The 16904-nt window shown below is 37.7% G+C and overlaps 1 protein-coding gene across 1 annotated transcript in view; it reads right to left on the minus strand.

The window, feature by feature from the left end:
* Nucleotides 1-15386: 15386 nt before the first annotated feature.
* LOC108576867 overlaps nucleotides 15387-16904 on the minus strand; it is a 61780-nt gene continuing 60262 nt past the window's right edge. Inside the window, exon 4 of the mRNA XM_017939930.1 lies at nucleotides 15387-15556. Coding sequence (XP_017795419.1) covers nucleotides 15387-15556 — 170 coding nt within the window. The remainder of the gene's footprint in view (nucleotides 15557-16904) is intronic.

Below are 16904 nucleotides of genomic sequence, written 5' to 3' on the forward strand. Positions count from 1 at the left end.
GGTGCGGCGCAAAAACGCGCGCGCCGAACCGCGCCGCGCCGCGCGTACGTGCGCAGCTTGTGTACCGTGGCAATATGGAAGATCATATGTCATGCAGGAGCCCGTGGAGGAGAAACAGGAGGGTGAGTCGACGCGCCGCACACCCTCGTTGTCTTCGTTTGCACACAAAAGCGACGCTCGCGAGCGCGCGCGCGCCGACAGAGAGCGAGCAACAAGAGAGAAAAGGAGAGACAGACAGGCAGGAGGAACGAGAGAAACTAGCCCTCTTCGTACACATGCGGTTGTAATCTGTGTGCAAGAGAGCAAGAGAGAGAGAGACGGGTGCACCAACACGAGCGGAGATTGAATTCCAGCAAACGGCGATGTAACGTCGCCGGAAACGAATAAGCCAAATAAAATAAATACTAAGGGCTTTCAGCGTGTACCGGCGGTCACGACTTGGTGTGTACGCGTGTACGCGCGGCTACGTTTGTTTGCACGCGAGCTCGTGACTTTATGTGCGAGCCCGCGGAGTGATATATACGTTGTATAGGTGCGGCCGTGTGGGTGCGTTACTGCCGAGCGTGCGGCTTATTAATCTGACGCTAAAGCGATAAAGCGGCTGCCCACGCGACAGCTACGATAGTACTTCATACGAGCACGACGACACTCTCTCGACCAATCTCTGCCCATCCACTCTCTCTCTCTCTACCCTGCACTAACGATTCCGGCTATTATCGCCACCCTAAGACCCCAACTACCCCTTACGCGTACTCTTCTCTATACCTTCCTCACCTGGCGCAATCTAGTCGATACCCGACCGGTAGACGTGATTGCTTTCTTTTTTTTTTTTTTTCATTTTATAGAGGAATTTTCTACTTTCCGGATTCATGCTGTCGAGTATGGTACCACGCGGTGTGGAGATTTAACCCTTCGCACACGAGAGGCGACTGAGAAGCGAGATTATACTTACCATTAGAGGCGACTAAGAAGCGACATTATATTTACCATTAGAGGCAACTAAGAAGCGACATATTTACCATTAGAGGCGACTAAGAAGCGGCATTATATTTACCATTAGAGGCAACTCCAAGAATGATATTTTCCAAGACAGCAGGTCTATGGAACTCCGAGAATTGTTCACTACATGTTTAGCAATCTCAGCAGTGAAACAGTTTGAAAGAACCAACTTCTAATGGAAATATTAGTTTAAAAAGATTACGTTAATTTTTGCTACTTCCTTACAGAAAAAAGGGCCGTTTTTAGGGCCTGAATTTATTAGAAAATTGTTTTATGGGGAAAAGTGATTCGAGGAAGGTGATTCGTTTTGTTGTACTCTTGAATATTTTTTTTTACTTACAAAGAGAGTGCAAGGTTTTTCTGGGGCACTGATTTAGTTGAAGTCTTTGCATAGTGGTAGATTTGCTCTCTCTTTTTATGAAATATAGCATTATTGGGATGGATATTGAATAGTTAGTCTGTCTTATCTGTGGCTATAAGTTATAGTCGCAAAGTTTCGATATTATTCACACTGGAGTCTTCAATTTGCAACTTTTCTACACAGGTATAATACAAAGCTCATTCTCCTCGAACCTTTAAATAATCAAATTTTTGCATTCTCTAGTCAGTCTCTGTTTTATTCAATAAAGTTACGTATCTCGTACATCGTGTAAAGTAACTTTGTACGAGTGATAGAACGGAAACAGGAATGAAATATTGGTGTCCGGTTGAACTACTGACAAAGTGATGCTATGTTTTGTTCGGTGATTCAGCTTGTTGGAAATTTTGTCTAACGAAGATTGAAGCATGTTCCTATTAGTCGATATTTGGTATGGAGATTGTAGTAGATAAAGATACCGAAAGCGTAATGGACTGTGTTGGTATCGGTGTAAGATTGTAAATTTGGTGATAGAAGTTCGTGACAACTGTTCCTTTTCAATTTATAACAAGCTTGGTAATTTGTGTTCTCTCTAAAATTTATCGATATCGATGCTAATAATTGGCGAAATAAATAAGTTATCATTTTAGAGGCTTCTAAAAATAAGTAAAATTTAGGAATTTTTTCGTAGACAACTGCTGAATGAAAAATTTCAATTTTTTGGGGGGATATAAATGCAACTTTCGGCTTTCTTCTCCAATTTTTAAAAAGTCAAAATGTTACAAAATGGAAGAGTTATTGCGACACCTCTTCTGCTGACCGCCGGCAAGGATTGGAACGTCTCAAATTAAAAATTCTTTCTGATTTATAAATAAAAATGTATTACCTACAATGTAGCATAAGATTTTATCGATACGTCAATTATTTAATTCTTTAGAAACGTTTAAAGTTGATTTTTTTTTTTTTGGTAAAAAAAGATTTGCCCTCACCATTTCTATAATCCATTTTGTAACATTTTTACTATTTCAAAATTCGAGAAGAAAGTTGAAAGTTGCACCAATACCCTCCGGAAAAATAGAAATTTTTCATTGAATGGTTGCTTGCGAAAAAAATTCCCAAGCTTTACCTATTTCTAGACGCCTCGGGGTGATGCACCCCCTTAAACAGAATCACAAGTTACCATGAACGTGACGTTTATAAAACGCGTTTCAAACGGGGAGAAGAAATATAATCGAAGAAACTGAATCAACCAGAATCCCCCGTGTGTTATCGCGTGGCACACGTATACGTGGATTTGCGTGGCCATAAGCTCGTCTTTTACAAGAATTTGTTACCCCCCGTGAGTATTTAAATTACATTTCCCGCCACATTCCGACCTTTCAATTCTTTCAGCTACTCGTGAAACAACCACCTTACGAGTCACTGACATATTTTCTTTATGAACTTCTGCCGCAGCAACGTCAAAGTAAATTTCGCCTTTTAGACAATATCTTTTACAAGTAATCTTTACCTCTAGCTTTAACAACACTGGAAAGGGCTTTCAATAATTGAAGCAAGTCTCGAGTGATCATTTCAAAATTAATGAAACTTGCTCTCTAGCAGAAAAACTAAAAAATTGAAAGCAACTTTAAAAAATCTGAAAAATTAGTGAAATAAATGCAACGAAATTTGGAAAAATTTGGCAATTCGTAAAATTGAACGGAAATAGCTCGAAATTTTCTCGCGAAAAGCAAATCGTGCGTGTAGCCTTAGAATATAATTCGCACAAAAATTTTCCAAAAATCCAAACTTCGCTAGTTAAAAGATAATTACACAGAACAGTCTGTGGAACGAGTAGAAATATCGGAAGGGATATCGACAAATGTAACGGTGTGGAGAAGTATTCCAGAAAACAAATTGCCAGAAAGAACGAATTCGACATGCGTTAGTCGAGGGAGAGGATGTGTCAGAGTGCGAAAAGCGTAGCGAGGAAACTAAATCAGTAGGAATTTCCGTATCCGTTTACGGATCACATATGCGCGTAGATTTAACCGTGCTCGCACCATGTAACCATGCAGAGAGGCAGAGGCAGGCACGGCAGAATGTTTCGTGCTTTCGCGTTATCATTTCGAAAATCTCTAAACAGCTCTCATCGTCCCTCGAAAGCCAGCCCTATCCGTCAACGCTATCTCCTGCCGCCTTGTGCGCTCGAAAACCACGATTGTTTTGCCTCTATCCACTTTTCCGTCCTTTTCTTTTCTACGCCACACGTCCTACCCCCTGGCGAGTTTAAAGAAAATCGGTGAAAATTTAAAGCGCTTAGCCCCCGTGGGGGTTCACGATAGCCAGGGAAATCGAGGAGAGAGAGGGATGGTTCGCTGTTATCGGAATGCTTATCGTGTGTGAGGGGCTTATGTGGATTGTGCTCGACAACCACTACCATTACGAATGCCTCTCACACCGTCACGATACTACCAAATATACTCTCACCCAGTCACCGACAACTATGACCCTCTGATATCACGACTACACCACCCCCCAAACTCACCTCTCCCTCTCTGTCCCTCCCATCCTCTGGTTACGACCTGCTGACAAATAGTAACGTATCGTGATTATGCTATGTTTGCACCGGCATCCATCCATGGTGAAAGATGACGCGTGTTTTACGTAAACGCAGAGCAACGTGGCTAAACAATGCCTACCATGAACGAGAGAATCTGATACCCTTCGTTGCCACGGTATTTCCATTACTGTTCCATTTTATTGCAACTATCGATAACGACACGGTTTATCGGGACTACGAAAGATTATCGAATCTGAATTTGTAAATGAATATTCGTGGGCAATTTTCGTCGGGATAGTTCGGAGGGTGTTTTCACACTTCGGAGGGAAAAATGAATGGTTTCGTTATCGGTGTCGAATTTTCGGCAATTTTCAGATAATCACAGAAATTTTATCGAAAAATTCTGGCGATGCTTGTACAAAGGAGGCAAGCTACCGTTGAAGAAAAATTTATGAAAGTAACACTTGGATATTCTGATAAAAAAATTCAGACTTTCCTTCGTTGCAAAAAAGGAGCAGTGAATTTGTATTTCATCTCAACAATTTCCCAGCCACTTGCAAAAAACGAAGAAAAATATAAAATGTTCCAAATATACTACCGTGAATCATTTTTCTATTTACGTTACTCGTATCTACTATAGTCATTGGCCAAGAATTAACGAATTGTGACAGATCTAGCAACGTAACCATCCCTATCCCTGGATTGGGAAAGCATGACAATTCTCCTTTCTCGCGAGGAACCGGAAGGGCGAAAAGTTGATCCTAATTCCCCACGACAGCGTTTCATTTACGAAAAGAGCACGCTCGTTCTTTTGATCGATTACCTACACTAAACGTAGGAGATAGCCTGTAACAGCGTCGCAAGAATATTCGTTTAACTAGAGCAACGCGTCGACGACCTCGGTATCAAACTCAGTCACATATTTATGACATCTTTTATTCGACAAAAGTCTCGATATCAGCTTCCTTATTAGCGTGTAACCTAAATAGTGCGCGCATCTGTGATACAAAGTTGCAAACACGAAAAGCAAATTTCGAAATTTCTAAAGCATTCAGGACCATTTTTCTTTCAAATAATGCAGTTTTTTTGGATAGAATAATAAAGCTCCTCGAAAATTTTTCGCAAAATTTATCAATTCTCTGAAGGATAATGGACCTCTTTCACAGAATCAAATTTTTTGTCAATTTAAATTTATTCACAAAATTTATCAAATAGTAACAAGTGTTTGGTTTCATTTTTGGGTTTCTTCCAGTGTTCTAAACTTTACGTTTCTTTTGATATACTGAAATTTAACATTTATTTCCGCACTGAAATTTACTAAATTCGTTAAAATAATCACGAGAGTTGCGTGAACGGAGAATATTCGAGCCACAGCAATAGGAATGTGCAAAAGAAGAGTGTCAGGAACCGAGTACTTAAAAATATCGTGGGTAGCCTAATTAACACTAGAACAACCGGAGTCATACTACATAAAAAACTTCGAAACTGGAAAGATCGATGTAAAATAAATTAGTACACAGTACAATTATTTCTTTATTTCAACAGAAGTCGTCGCATACTTAGCCAAAGGCATTTCAATCACTTCTGTAATTTACACCACGAAATCTGAAATCCGCCACTTTAGTTGTTCTACTGTTAATAAATCACAAATTCTGTTTTACCGACGAAACCGAAACGTCCAAGTCAATTCTAATTCCGACCAGGCAACGAACGACAAAAACGGTTTAGCAAAAATTCCAAAGAGTCTTTCATCAGTTTTCCAGCCGCAATATCTCGATGAAGTAGCAAAATATTCCATGTCGGCACTTTTTCGGACAGGTTGAGTAGGTCAGTGGCTGCACAATGCAACCGAAAGTAACAAAAACGCATTGTTATGTAGTTTTAACTAGCGGAAATGAGGTCGATCCGTACGAGCCGCGTTTTATTCCTCGGTGGTATATACACACACACGCGGTGTCGATACACCTGATAACGAGTTGCAAAAAAAAGGAGAGAGAGAGAGGGGGGGGAGGGGGAAACAAGAAGCGCCATCTCGAAAAAAATGGAGGTTATGTAGGAAATGGATATTGAAACGGGTATTTGCTGAAAAAGGAAAGTAGACCGGATATTGAAATATGTTTTCACGAGATTGTTTTCGATCGATGCATTCGGTCCTGAACAAAGCAAACAGATCAGCAGGGGAACGCAAAACATTTTCAGTGTTTCAAAGAATATGTAACACGCTGGCCTCTTTCGTTACGAACTGGAGAGCGCAGATTAAGTTCGATATGCAATATTCCTGCATATTTCCCTCTCTGAAAACGAAAAATCTCACGCACAGAGCCGGGGTCCCCGTGTTCACACTTGCCAATTCGATATTTGCTCGACTAACTGTCGAAACTCACTCGTTTCATGCTGGACTTACGAAGGAGGTTTTACTTTTCTATTATCATTATTTTTGTCAATTGTGAATTTTTTTAGCCGTTTCATACTATGTTTACGAAGGAAGTTTTCCTTTTCAATTATCATAATTTTTGTCAATTGTCAATTTCTCATTGACACTATCTCATTTTTCACGGAAACAAATTTCCATCTTATACTGTACAATATTTGAACTTAAATTTCATAGAGGAAGTAGAGAAAATGTGGTTACAATGGTAAGAGAAACTGCAACTTTGCTTGTAGCGAACTACACTTTTCCACTTTCATGAGAAATGATAGAAAATTTATAATAGGATAAATTTTGGAATTAGTGGTTCCATTTTTCGAAAGTGACTCGAAATACACAAGATGATTATTCACTGTTAAAATGTGAAACAGAAAAGCAAAATTAGGCGAGAGAAGCAAGTAAAGGAAAAAAAAGGTTCCTTTAAATAATATTTTAGCCGGAATGTACAAAATATATTTCATATTTTACGTATTAAAGACCACGACGCCGTTACATCGGGGGTGAAATATTTGAAGCGAAGAGTAGCTGAAGAAGAGGCGCGAGGTAGTTCGATATTTTAATAAAGAATATTACAGGGCGTCGCACACTTACTTAGTCACACCAAATGATTACGATAAATTAACAACTGTCGTCTTATTTCCTGCCGTCTGAGAAGAAAATGTCCATAAACTTGCTGCAACTTCTTCCCCGAGGTATTTCCCTCATTTTAATTACCGACTTAATTAATTTCGCCCAAAAGAGATCCAGCTCGTTGTCCGATCGTGTTGCGATACATTATTAAAAACGACAGTGTAGACGATATTACTTGCAATTAGTCACTGAAATCACTGAAATCACTTAATTTTTCGACAAAAACCGCTTAATTTCTACTTGCTTTCTCTCACGTAACGATTGCACTTCAAAATGAAAATGAGACGCTTGTAATCACGTGAGAAATGCATACACAAATAGTCAGCTACTTCACAGCTTGAAAATTGAGGAAAGGACGTGGCTGCAATTTGGCAAACTGTAATTTTCGCGAGTTTAATTCACAGAAATGAAATGTCATTTTTTATTAAATTACCGTATATCAAATTTCACACGATTATCAATTTTCATACACAATAGTTAAGAAGAAGAAACTTTCTGCAGTTTCAAATACACCAACCTGATCTCTAACTTGACCCAACTTGACCCCTACTTGACCCAAACTTGACCCAAACTTGATCTCTAATTAATTAATTACGAATATTCTGAACTAGAAAATTCGTGAAATGAAAAAAGCATCAAATATTCCATTTTTTCTGTGTTAAACAATAGCTCGATTGATCAGACACGAACGAAAAGAACTGTCGATAAGCATCAAAGAACGGTAGATAAACGTTAACATCTGGTCGTTTGAAAAAACGCCGAGGGCTCCGTTCGTGATAGAAGTCGCGGAAAGGAGCAAAGGCCGGATAATATTCTTGGACATTATGAAGCGTATTCCGAATAATGAACCGAAAACAAAAACTAGCGAATGGTAAATAAAATTTCATAAATTCGGCAGATTGATGCCGGGGAGAAATGAAAAATGCGCGAACAACGCGCTGAAGAGTACTCGAATACCTGGACCGTTTACAAAACCTGCCTGTAACGCGCACGATTAAAAACACGTTGCATAGCAAAACTCTGCGGTTCATTTTAATGCGGGTGAAATGCAACAGAGCAAAAACTGCAGCTAAAATATGCCGGAACGATGCATAATGCATTCTGCGATAAAATATGAATTTATGCGCGTGCTGAGTTGCACTGTTTCGATCCAATCGACGATTACAAAGCTTCTACCGACCTCTGTAACGCGTGTAATTTTCACGGAATAATTCAAATTAAATTTCCAAGCGCTGAGAATACGCACGCACAAATATCACCCGGCGTAATCCGTCGAAAAATGCAAAGCACGATTTTCTTTCTTGTTCCCTGGCATTCGCAAAAAAAAAAGAAAAAGAGAAAAAGAAAAAATCTGCGTTGAAATATGTTTCTAATATGTATCTCTCTCTGCTCGTAAATGATCTTTTTCAGTTAACAACTTTTTATCCAGAATAAATTTTCTTCGTTTCACAAGTTGGAAGGGTAGATTCAGGTATTGTACGAACATCTGCCAAATTATTGGAACAGTTGTGTATCTAACGCAATAATCTAGCAACAATGAGTATAAGAAAGGACAGAAGCAGATTTTAGTTCAAATGACGATTTTTGCCATTTTTCTGTTTCGTATTTTTGAATAAGCTTGGACCTTTGCAAAAATACGAGTGAAAGGATTTTTTGAAAATCGAAAAATTGACGTCGCTATGAGCGACGGGGATTTCACTGCGATTCCAGCAAGATTTCAGTATGGGTATTGAGAATAATCCTTTGACAAACTTCAAACGCGTTTTCCTCGAAACTGCTTTTTCAAAAACGCGCGTTCAAGATTCCTCGGAAACTGATTTCAACGGATTTTCCTGAAATTTTACACGCATCTTCGGTACACGTATAAATCGAGCATCATCCTCTGTAATAGTAAAATTTAAAAAATTTCTATGTTTTATAAGTAGTAGAAAGGACGATTTTTGGGGAGAAACTCGAAGCGTGACGTGCCGCCATTTTGTTACTCTTCGGTACCTTTCAATCAGAGTGAACGATGTTCGACCTCAACTATTAAAAAATCATAGAATTTTTATTTCGGGCGCGTCAAAACCGAAAAATGTCCTTCTTTTGCAAGGGTTACTTCCGGTACACGTCACACAAAAACTATGCTATATTTTACCGCGAAAAAAATTCTACGCACAGTACAAGATACGAGTAATAATCGTTCCAAGTTTCACTTCGATAGCTCCGCTAGTTTCCTTGCGAAAAATTCGCAATTCGGTCGTCCAAAGGCTCCTTAAAAGTTGCGTGAGAACGCACTGAGATTTGACGTGAAATCGCTAAAGCCGGTGTGTTTCGTTGTAACACGATTACGAGCAGTATAGCAGAGAAAAAGATGAGTGTACTAGGAAAGGCAATAACTCGGTACCAAAACTGGCCACGAAGATATTAAGAAGCAACATGGTCGCCGTTAAAATTTATATATTCCTCGAGTTCGCTGGCCACTAGCTCTGCCGGGAAGACCTTTAAAGATCGCCTTCCGCGATCTACCAACTGGGAAGGCCTGTGAAGCGACTTAATCGACGATTTTCTTTTGCCGAAAAATTTGCCGCGCGTAACACCAACGACTTTTCTTTACGCTGCCCCGCTTCAACAGTGTGTAACAACCCCCTTCGTAGCCTGTAATGTCCGTTTTATGTTACGACCGTCCTGCAACTCTTTTCTCTTCTAAATACCCTCCTTCCGCCTTTGTCCTTTTGTATCGTCTTCTTCTCTTCATATTTTCTTACGCTTTTTGAATTTTTCCATGAGTGAATCATTATTATTTTGTAATTCAAATTGAAAAATAGGTACCTAATCTAACTTTTGCCATTTTCTATCGCCTTCTTTTCTTCCTTCTTCCCACATTTTGTTGCTTTGAATTTTTTCACGAGCAATTAATTATTATTTTCTAATTCAATTTGAAAAATAATTACCTAACATAACATAACCTCACTTTTGCCATTTTCTATAGTCCTCTTTCCTTCTTTTATTACTTTCTCGTTCAATCTGAAAAATAATTATCCTGATCTGGCAAAATACATAATTTCTTTAACATTAATATTTCTACATTTCATTTCAATAGTAAGTGTCATTAATATTGTGCAAGCTAAAATGTAGAAGCTTGAAACACAGGTTCACCATTTCCGTTCTCCGCGATACAACCTAAATTTTTAGAAATTAATCTAACGACGCCCGATACACATTAGTAAAATATAAATATTATATCGCCGATAATTCACGATTTCGTTAATTTCACTTCCGTTACTATCCATTCACAAATAAATAAAATATATACGGTTCCCATGAATTACTGTCTCTTTCCTCTTTTTTTCATTTTTTTTTTCTTTTTCGTGGAACCAATAGTAATTAATCCGCAATTGATTCTAGAAATAAAAGAGGATCAAATGAAACATATATTTTTTTTTTTTTTTTTAATAATATAATGTATCGCGTCAAAAGGTTAAAAGATCGAATGAAAAATCATTACACGAGAGCGCGGAACGCGACATATAAATATAAATACCAGTAACAAATACCTATTAAGATTGATTACAATTGTCATTCATGGTGTTACGCAAATTTATACACAAATAAGGAAAGAAAAAGGATAACAGTTTACAAAACGTAGCAGAGTAAAACGAACGAGGCTATTTAAAATGAAACACGATTCGTTGGGATATTTATTTAAAAACCATAACGTTTAAAACATATTGGAACACGGTAAAAATAAATCGAACCATCAACATTAGCTGTGTAACTAATTGAATAAAGCTTGAGCAGTAAAATTTTAGAATGTTGTCGCAGAAATCAACAACATACAGGTGGAGATTTCGTTATTCTTCTTATCGCATAAGAAGCTCATGCATAGTTAGTTAGCATTAATTACGCCTAACTAACTACGTCATTTGTTGCTCTTACTAACGTAAGAAACGTTTATTTGCCTACTCACGCCAATTGCATTTTTTTGCAATTGATATGAAACGCAAATATTGTCAAATGTTCCCGAAAATTTATGTGGAATAAATTTAGGACTTGAAAATTAATACGAAACGCAAATATTTGTCAATTGTTTCAAAAATTTTTGGAAATTTACTAATTTTAATTTCCTTAATTTTATATAGAATAAATCTTGAACTTGGAAATTATTTCGATGCATTCTCTTTCTTCTGAGAGCGAAAATACTGTCTTCCGGGCCTCAATAAAATTTTTGGAAAATGTGACTTATCTCGTTTCGCCTTAAAACCACAGATATATTCGTTTCACCCAATAAAAATACCTCTAGCAAATTGACCACGTTACAAAAATTCCAGATGACACAGATAGTAATTATTCAATGGATAAAGTTTCTGCTAAACGCTATATTCACTTCTTAAACTTTCATTTGATTTCCACGTTCCTCATTCTTAGCTCCAAGCTGGTAAGTAAAGGAACAACCCCTATTCAACGTGCTATGGAATATTTAATTAGTTTTTCCAGCCGACAGTTGCCGTCCATAAATGTTAATTGCAGATGAAGTGGTAATAAGAAACCCCCAAGTCCGCGGCAAGCCACCCCTCCCTTGTCCTTTAATTCTTGCGCCGCTTAACGAGTACCCGCAAATATTACCTATCCAACGAGACTCGCTATACAGACATTTTCTTCTCCCTCGTTTTTTGCATTATTTCTACGATTTCCATAATCTATTTTTACTCCATTTGTAAAAAATGTCTTTCTTCTTCGTGTATTAGGTGTGGAAATAAATTCTTTGCGACTGGATTCAGGCAACTGTTTCAAAGGCACCGAATTTCTATCGCGATGCTATTCGCGAAGAAAAATGGCAAAAAATTGTCAACGATAATGGAAATTATTTCGATGATTAATGAAATTTTGATTGTACCCAACAGTCGGAAGAATTCATTTCTACGCCTAATACACCTGATTTCGGTGCTAATTTCTATATAGATTGCGGATTTTTATGCAAATTCATATTTTCATGAATATATACTTTGAAAAATAGAAACTGGATAGGCAAGTGTTTTAGAGTTATTACGTGCATTCTGTGTATTTGCACCTTTTCAAATTTTCCATAAATGTACGAATTACCATTTCACAAAGATTTAGGCGTGACTTAGAATTTACGAGGAATTCGAGGTCCGTGGAATAGAACGAAACGAAATAAAGCGGTAAAAAAAAAGAAGAAGAAAACGACAATTTCGCAAAAGTTCGACACAACAGTTGACTGCTTAAAAAGCTAGAAACTTGCGTCGCATATTGTCAACGGTTTTAGCTTGGCTGAACGAGCACGGAATCGTGGAAAAATCGTTTGAAGCGAGAGGAGTGAGAGGGCCGAGAAAAATCAGTGACGATCCTCGGTGAGCGATAGAAGAATGGGGATGAGGATGGCCAGAGGGGTCGTAGTAGCAAAGGCAGAAAGAACGGAATTTAATTAAGTAAAATTACTGTCGCGCGAAGAGGCGAGAAGCAAACGGGGCGCGGATAGCAAGGGATGAGAGGATGTTGGCCGAAAAGGTGGCGATGCAAGACGTTAGACCGGGACACGGGGGAGGAGGGGAGGAAGGACCGGCATAATGATCTCATCCCTCGATAAAAACGTAGTAACAGAAAGTAAACGAATTTGGGCGAAGCGCGAGTCTTGCTTCTTCCTGCTTTCTTTGCGTTATAATCGCTTGATGTAACGTGTGAATGTCGTTTCAGCTCACTAGTATGCGAGTTTAATTAGCTTTGTTCCTTAATACAAATTTTGTCAATTATTGTGTTCTTTTCCTAATTCTTATTTCTTGTCTACTGAGTTTAGCTTCCTTTCTTAATACAAATTTTGTCAATTATTGTGCTTTTTTCTTAAAATTGCATGCAGTATGATGCAAAGTAGGTATAATACGACGAAAAATTAAATATTCCTATTTCCACTGCTATAATAAATATGACGTTACATACTTTTTGAATTTGTCTTAATTTCCCCTACAACATGACGAGAAAAAATATTGGATCCTATTTGAAAATCTCAAGTTAACCATAGTGTTCCTATGAAAACATAATTTCGAAGTTTTTCTTGAAAACTTTTCGTCACACGACTGAAAAATCGTGCGAACTGGTTGAAAATATGTTTGAAAAAAAAACGCAGACTAAGCTGGAATCGCAAAGAGAAAGAACACATCTCCGGAATCGTTTATTTTTCCTATTTTCCTAATTCCAGAAAGGATCGAAACTATCGTTAACCAAAACATATGCTTATCATAGTTTAGCTTACTCGAGATAGAGCTAGGCAGAAAAAAGAAGAGAGACGAGCAAACAGGATCGCCGGAATTACCCTCTCCGTCTCAACTAGAGTGTAACCAAGAACGTGTTCATCCCGGGAGGATCCATGCAATCACGTGAAACGACCATTTACGCTGCGTTTATGAAAAATAATATCTCCGTTCTTCAGTAAAATCCTCGTCGTTTCCACGCTACGATGATCGAGGAGAGAAAGAAAGGTGGAACAAGCCACTGGAAATTCTCCTCTCATAGCTAAGTCACGTGTATGTTTGCGCATCGCCATCCAATGCATAATTTATCAACTTTCGGAACCGGAAATTTACACGATACAAATTATGCATGTGCATCTGTGCTGAGAAATTTTTCCCTTCATCTCCACGATGCATTTGTAATTTAACTATACAATACTTGGTTCCAAACATATTTTCACGAAGAGACGACAGGGAGAGATCGCGAATTTTCATCGAGAAACATCATCTCAACATTCTTCTAATAATTAATCTAATAAATTTCTCTAATAACTAAATTGTTTTATGCAACTTTCTATTAGAGCACAGACACGGCCAGAAAATCGGGGAGGACAGTTTTCAGGTTGTTCACAGGTGCTTAGTCCCAATGTACATCGCTGTATATTACTGTTGTTAACCAGTCTAGAGTAGCCTGACGAAAGCACAGGCTCGTTTACAATAGGTCTTGTTAGATTTGTGGACATGAAGATGAGCATAGCTCGTAGGCTTAGTCTGTGTAAACGCGCAAGTCGATCTTGTAGCTGGATTGCGGGGATCGATGGCCCACTCTAAGCGCAGGGAATTGCGGAAATGAACAGTAAAATCGATATTCTGATCCTAATTCATCGTCAAGACGATCTAATCTTGAAATCAGCCGTGTTTCACACAAGTACCCTACCTCTAAGTACTCGGATATAAGTTAAGTTCACGACAATCGATTCGACACTTGCAATCGCACCTAAAAAAACCTACTATTTTCTTATTTCAACGTTCGTTGATTCATTAACCCTTTCGCTGCAGCAGACTTTAGACCGTATCGTTTCGAAATTTGTTTCGCTGAATTAAAGTGTGAAAACGGATAGAACTGAGGCTTAAATTGAGACTAAAGTGCGCCTAAATGGCTCCAATTGCACAGTGCAGACAAATTTTCGAAGCGCCTTTTAGAGGCCAATAGCAATGAAAGGGTTAAATGTTCATTATTATCAGTAACGTGATCTTATTATTGCAATCAATAGATAAAACATTTTTTGTTCCTCAACGATATCCTAATAGGAATTGTTTAAACTATTCGTTCAAAGATATGAAGAGTGAGACAAGGGATGATTTTACATGTAAAAATAGAATTTGTTCATAAGAAGCTCAGTTTTCGAGAAAATCAAATTTAAAGATTCCCTACAAACTGTTGCTTCAGCTAACACGTTTACGTTGATAAATATCGATAATGTCACATTTTGAAGAGAATTTAGTGAGCGTTGAGTCAGGTTAAAATCTCACTTGGAATGTTTCCACCTTAAGGTATAAGTAAAAGTCAACACAGAATTGGTTACAGACATCTATAGTGAGTAAATTAGTAACAGATAGCATACTATTAGTGAAAAAATATTTATTCTTGAACCTTTTCAATCTCAGATAGAACTTGTCTATTATCGTTATCATTGTCACATCAGAAAACACGACGAGAAGAGCATTTATCGAGTCACTCAGACGCCACAGTAATTAACTCCGCTTTTTGACATTCTTCCAATTTTAGCATCAAGGCACAAGTTTGATGCTTAATTTGACGGAGTTAGCCACTTTGGCCTCTGAACGGCTCGAATTATGAGAGAAAATCAACTCAACTCAGCTCAAATCACAAAGAAAAGTATCGATTCTTCTTCCTCGTAAAAAATCTGACCCGATAAATATTACACCCGTATTTCAAACTGAATTCGTTCAAAAAAAAAAAGCCTGAAGTCGACGCTTCCTTGGCATCTTAACCTACAAGCGGCAATTTGTCAAACTTTCAAATCGATCAAAATTATTCAAAAAATTTGGATTCTCTTCCTTTTTTTGTAAAGGGGTTAAAGGTCGTATAAATGCTTGAATTTGAAAGGGAAAAGAGCGTAGAGGATGTTTCGAGTGTGTTGGAAAGCTAGGGAAACGGAAGTGTTCTATCTGAGATGATTTCTAGCGGTAATGAAGATGGCTGGTAGGCCTACCTTGGTCGAATACAAGGCAGCGGGTGGTCTTGGCAGCGAGTCCCGGGGGCAGAGCGAACCTGTAGGCCGGGCCCAGTGACAGCCCTAACCCCAGCCCGAGCGCCTCCGCGCCGCATCGGCCCCCGAACACAGGCCCCACTAGAATCACCCACATAACAGCGGTCATCAGTCATCATCGTCATCATCAATATCTTACACATACAGTGGTAATTAGTATACATAAATATACAAGGTTCATGCAAACTTTTCTTCTTTCGTTTCAATTTCATTTCAATTTCATTTTCTTTCCTTTTCTTTAAGTCCGAATGGGACTCAATAGAGACTATGAGAATCTATAGAGAATCTATAGAGACTCTAAAGAGACTATGGGAATCTATAGAGACTCTATAGAGACTATGGGAATCTATGGAGACCATAGAGACTATGGGACTTCAGCTAGGACACCTTGTATAGTCTAGAGCAGTTTTAGGAGAAAAGTGTACATCTGTTCCCTTGTAACATAATCTTTAAAACAATCATGAACAAATTTATCATCAACAATATTCTATTTTATTTAAGCCTTAAAATTAAGTTCAAGTGAAATTCCTGAATAATTTACTTTACTTTGATTACTTTCTAAAACCAGTATCTGCTTACTTGGAGCTTTCAAAAAATCATATTGCACATGAAAATTTATTTTTAAATTACTTATAAACTCATATACACTCGTTTCTTAATTTATGCAAAGAATATGTTTTTTTTTTTCGTTTTCATAAACAATAGAAAATCGGAAAAATTTTATTTTACTATAATTGTTTTATTAATATTAGCATAAGAAGCACGAAAGTATATAAAATTAAGTCTCCGTTTCATTTCTTTGCTGTTATTGCTGTATTTGGAAGCAATTAATCTTTTCTGTTAAATTAATTAGAAATCTCGTCAAGAATTCTTTTTACTTAATTAGAAATTATCGTTAGAAATGTTTTCCTATTTCAGATTCGTCATCGCGTTCGATCTTCATCTCATTTATGTTCCCTGTTCTTTTTCTGTTTCTAATTCTTTTGTGTCATGAAACGAAATTTTCTTTTTATGCTAATGATATGTATAACTTTCGACGTGGAATCAATTTTAATCGGCAGGATAAAACGAATCATCGTCTATTGTCTAAAGATCTCGTCGCTTTACCGCCCCCGGAAGTAAGCGATCGTCAATTTATTACGAGGTAATAAAGATACGTTAATACATAGCCAGTAGACGTTCACGAATGACTATATTGGTTTTTAGTCCAAAGTCAGCACGTGACAGCGGTTGATTATGAAAGACCCTTTTTGATCTCGAACAACCCTACAATTTCAATTGATATGGAACAAATTAAAGCTATTCGATCAATGCAGTTCTTAAGTAATACGTAAACAATCCATCCCCTTTGATAGTATCCTACACTCATAATAATATAAATTCCATCTTCAAATATTATATGGAACATTTTCATTTTTAATTAAATTAC

Source organism: Habropoda laboriosa, unplaced genomic scaffold, assembly GCF_001263275.1.
Source record: "Habropoda laboriosa isolate 0110345459 unplaced genomic scaffold, ASM126327v1 scaffold561, whole genome shotgun sequence".
NCBI classification, from domain to species: Eukaryota; Metazoa; Arthropoda; class Insecta; order Hymenoptera; family Apidae; genus Habropoda; species Habropoda laboriosa.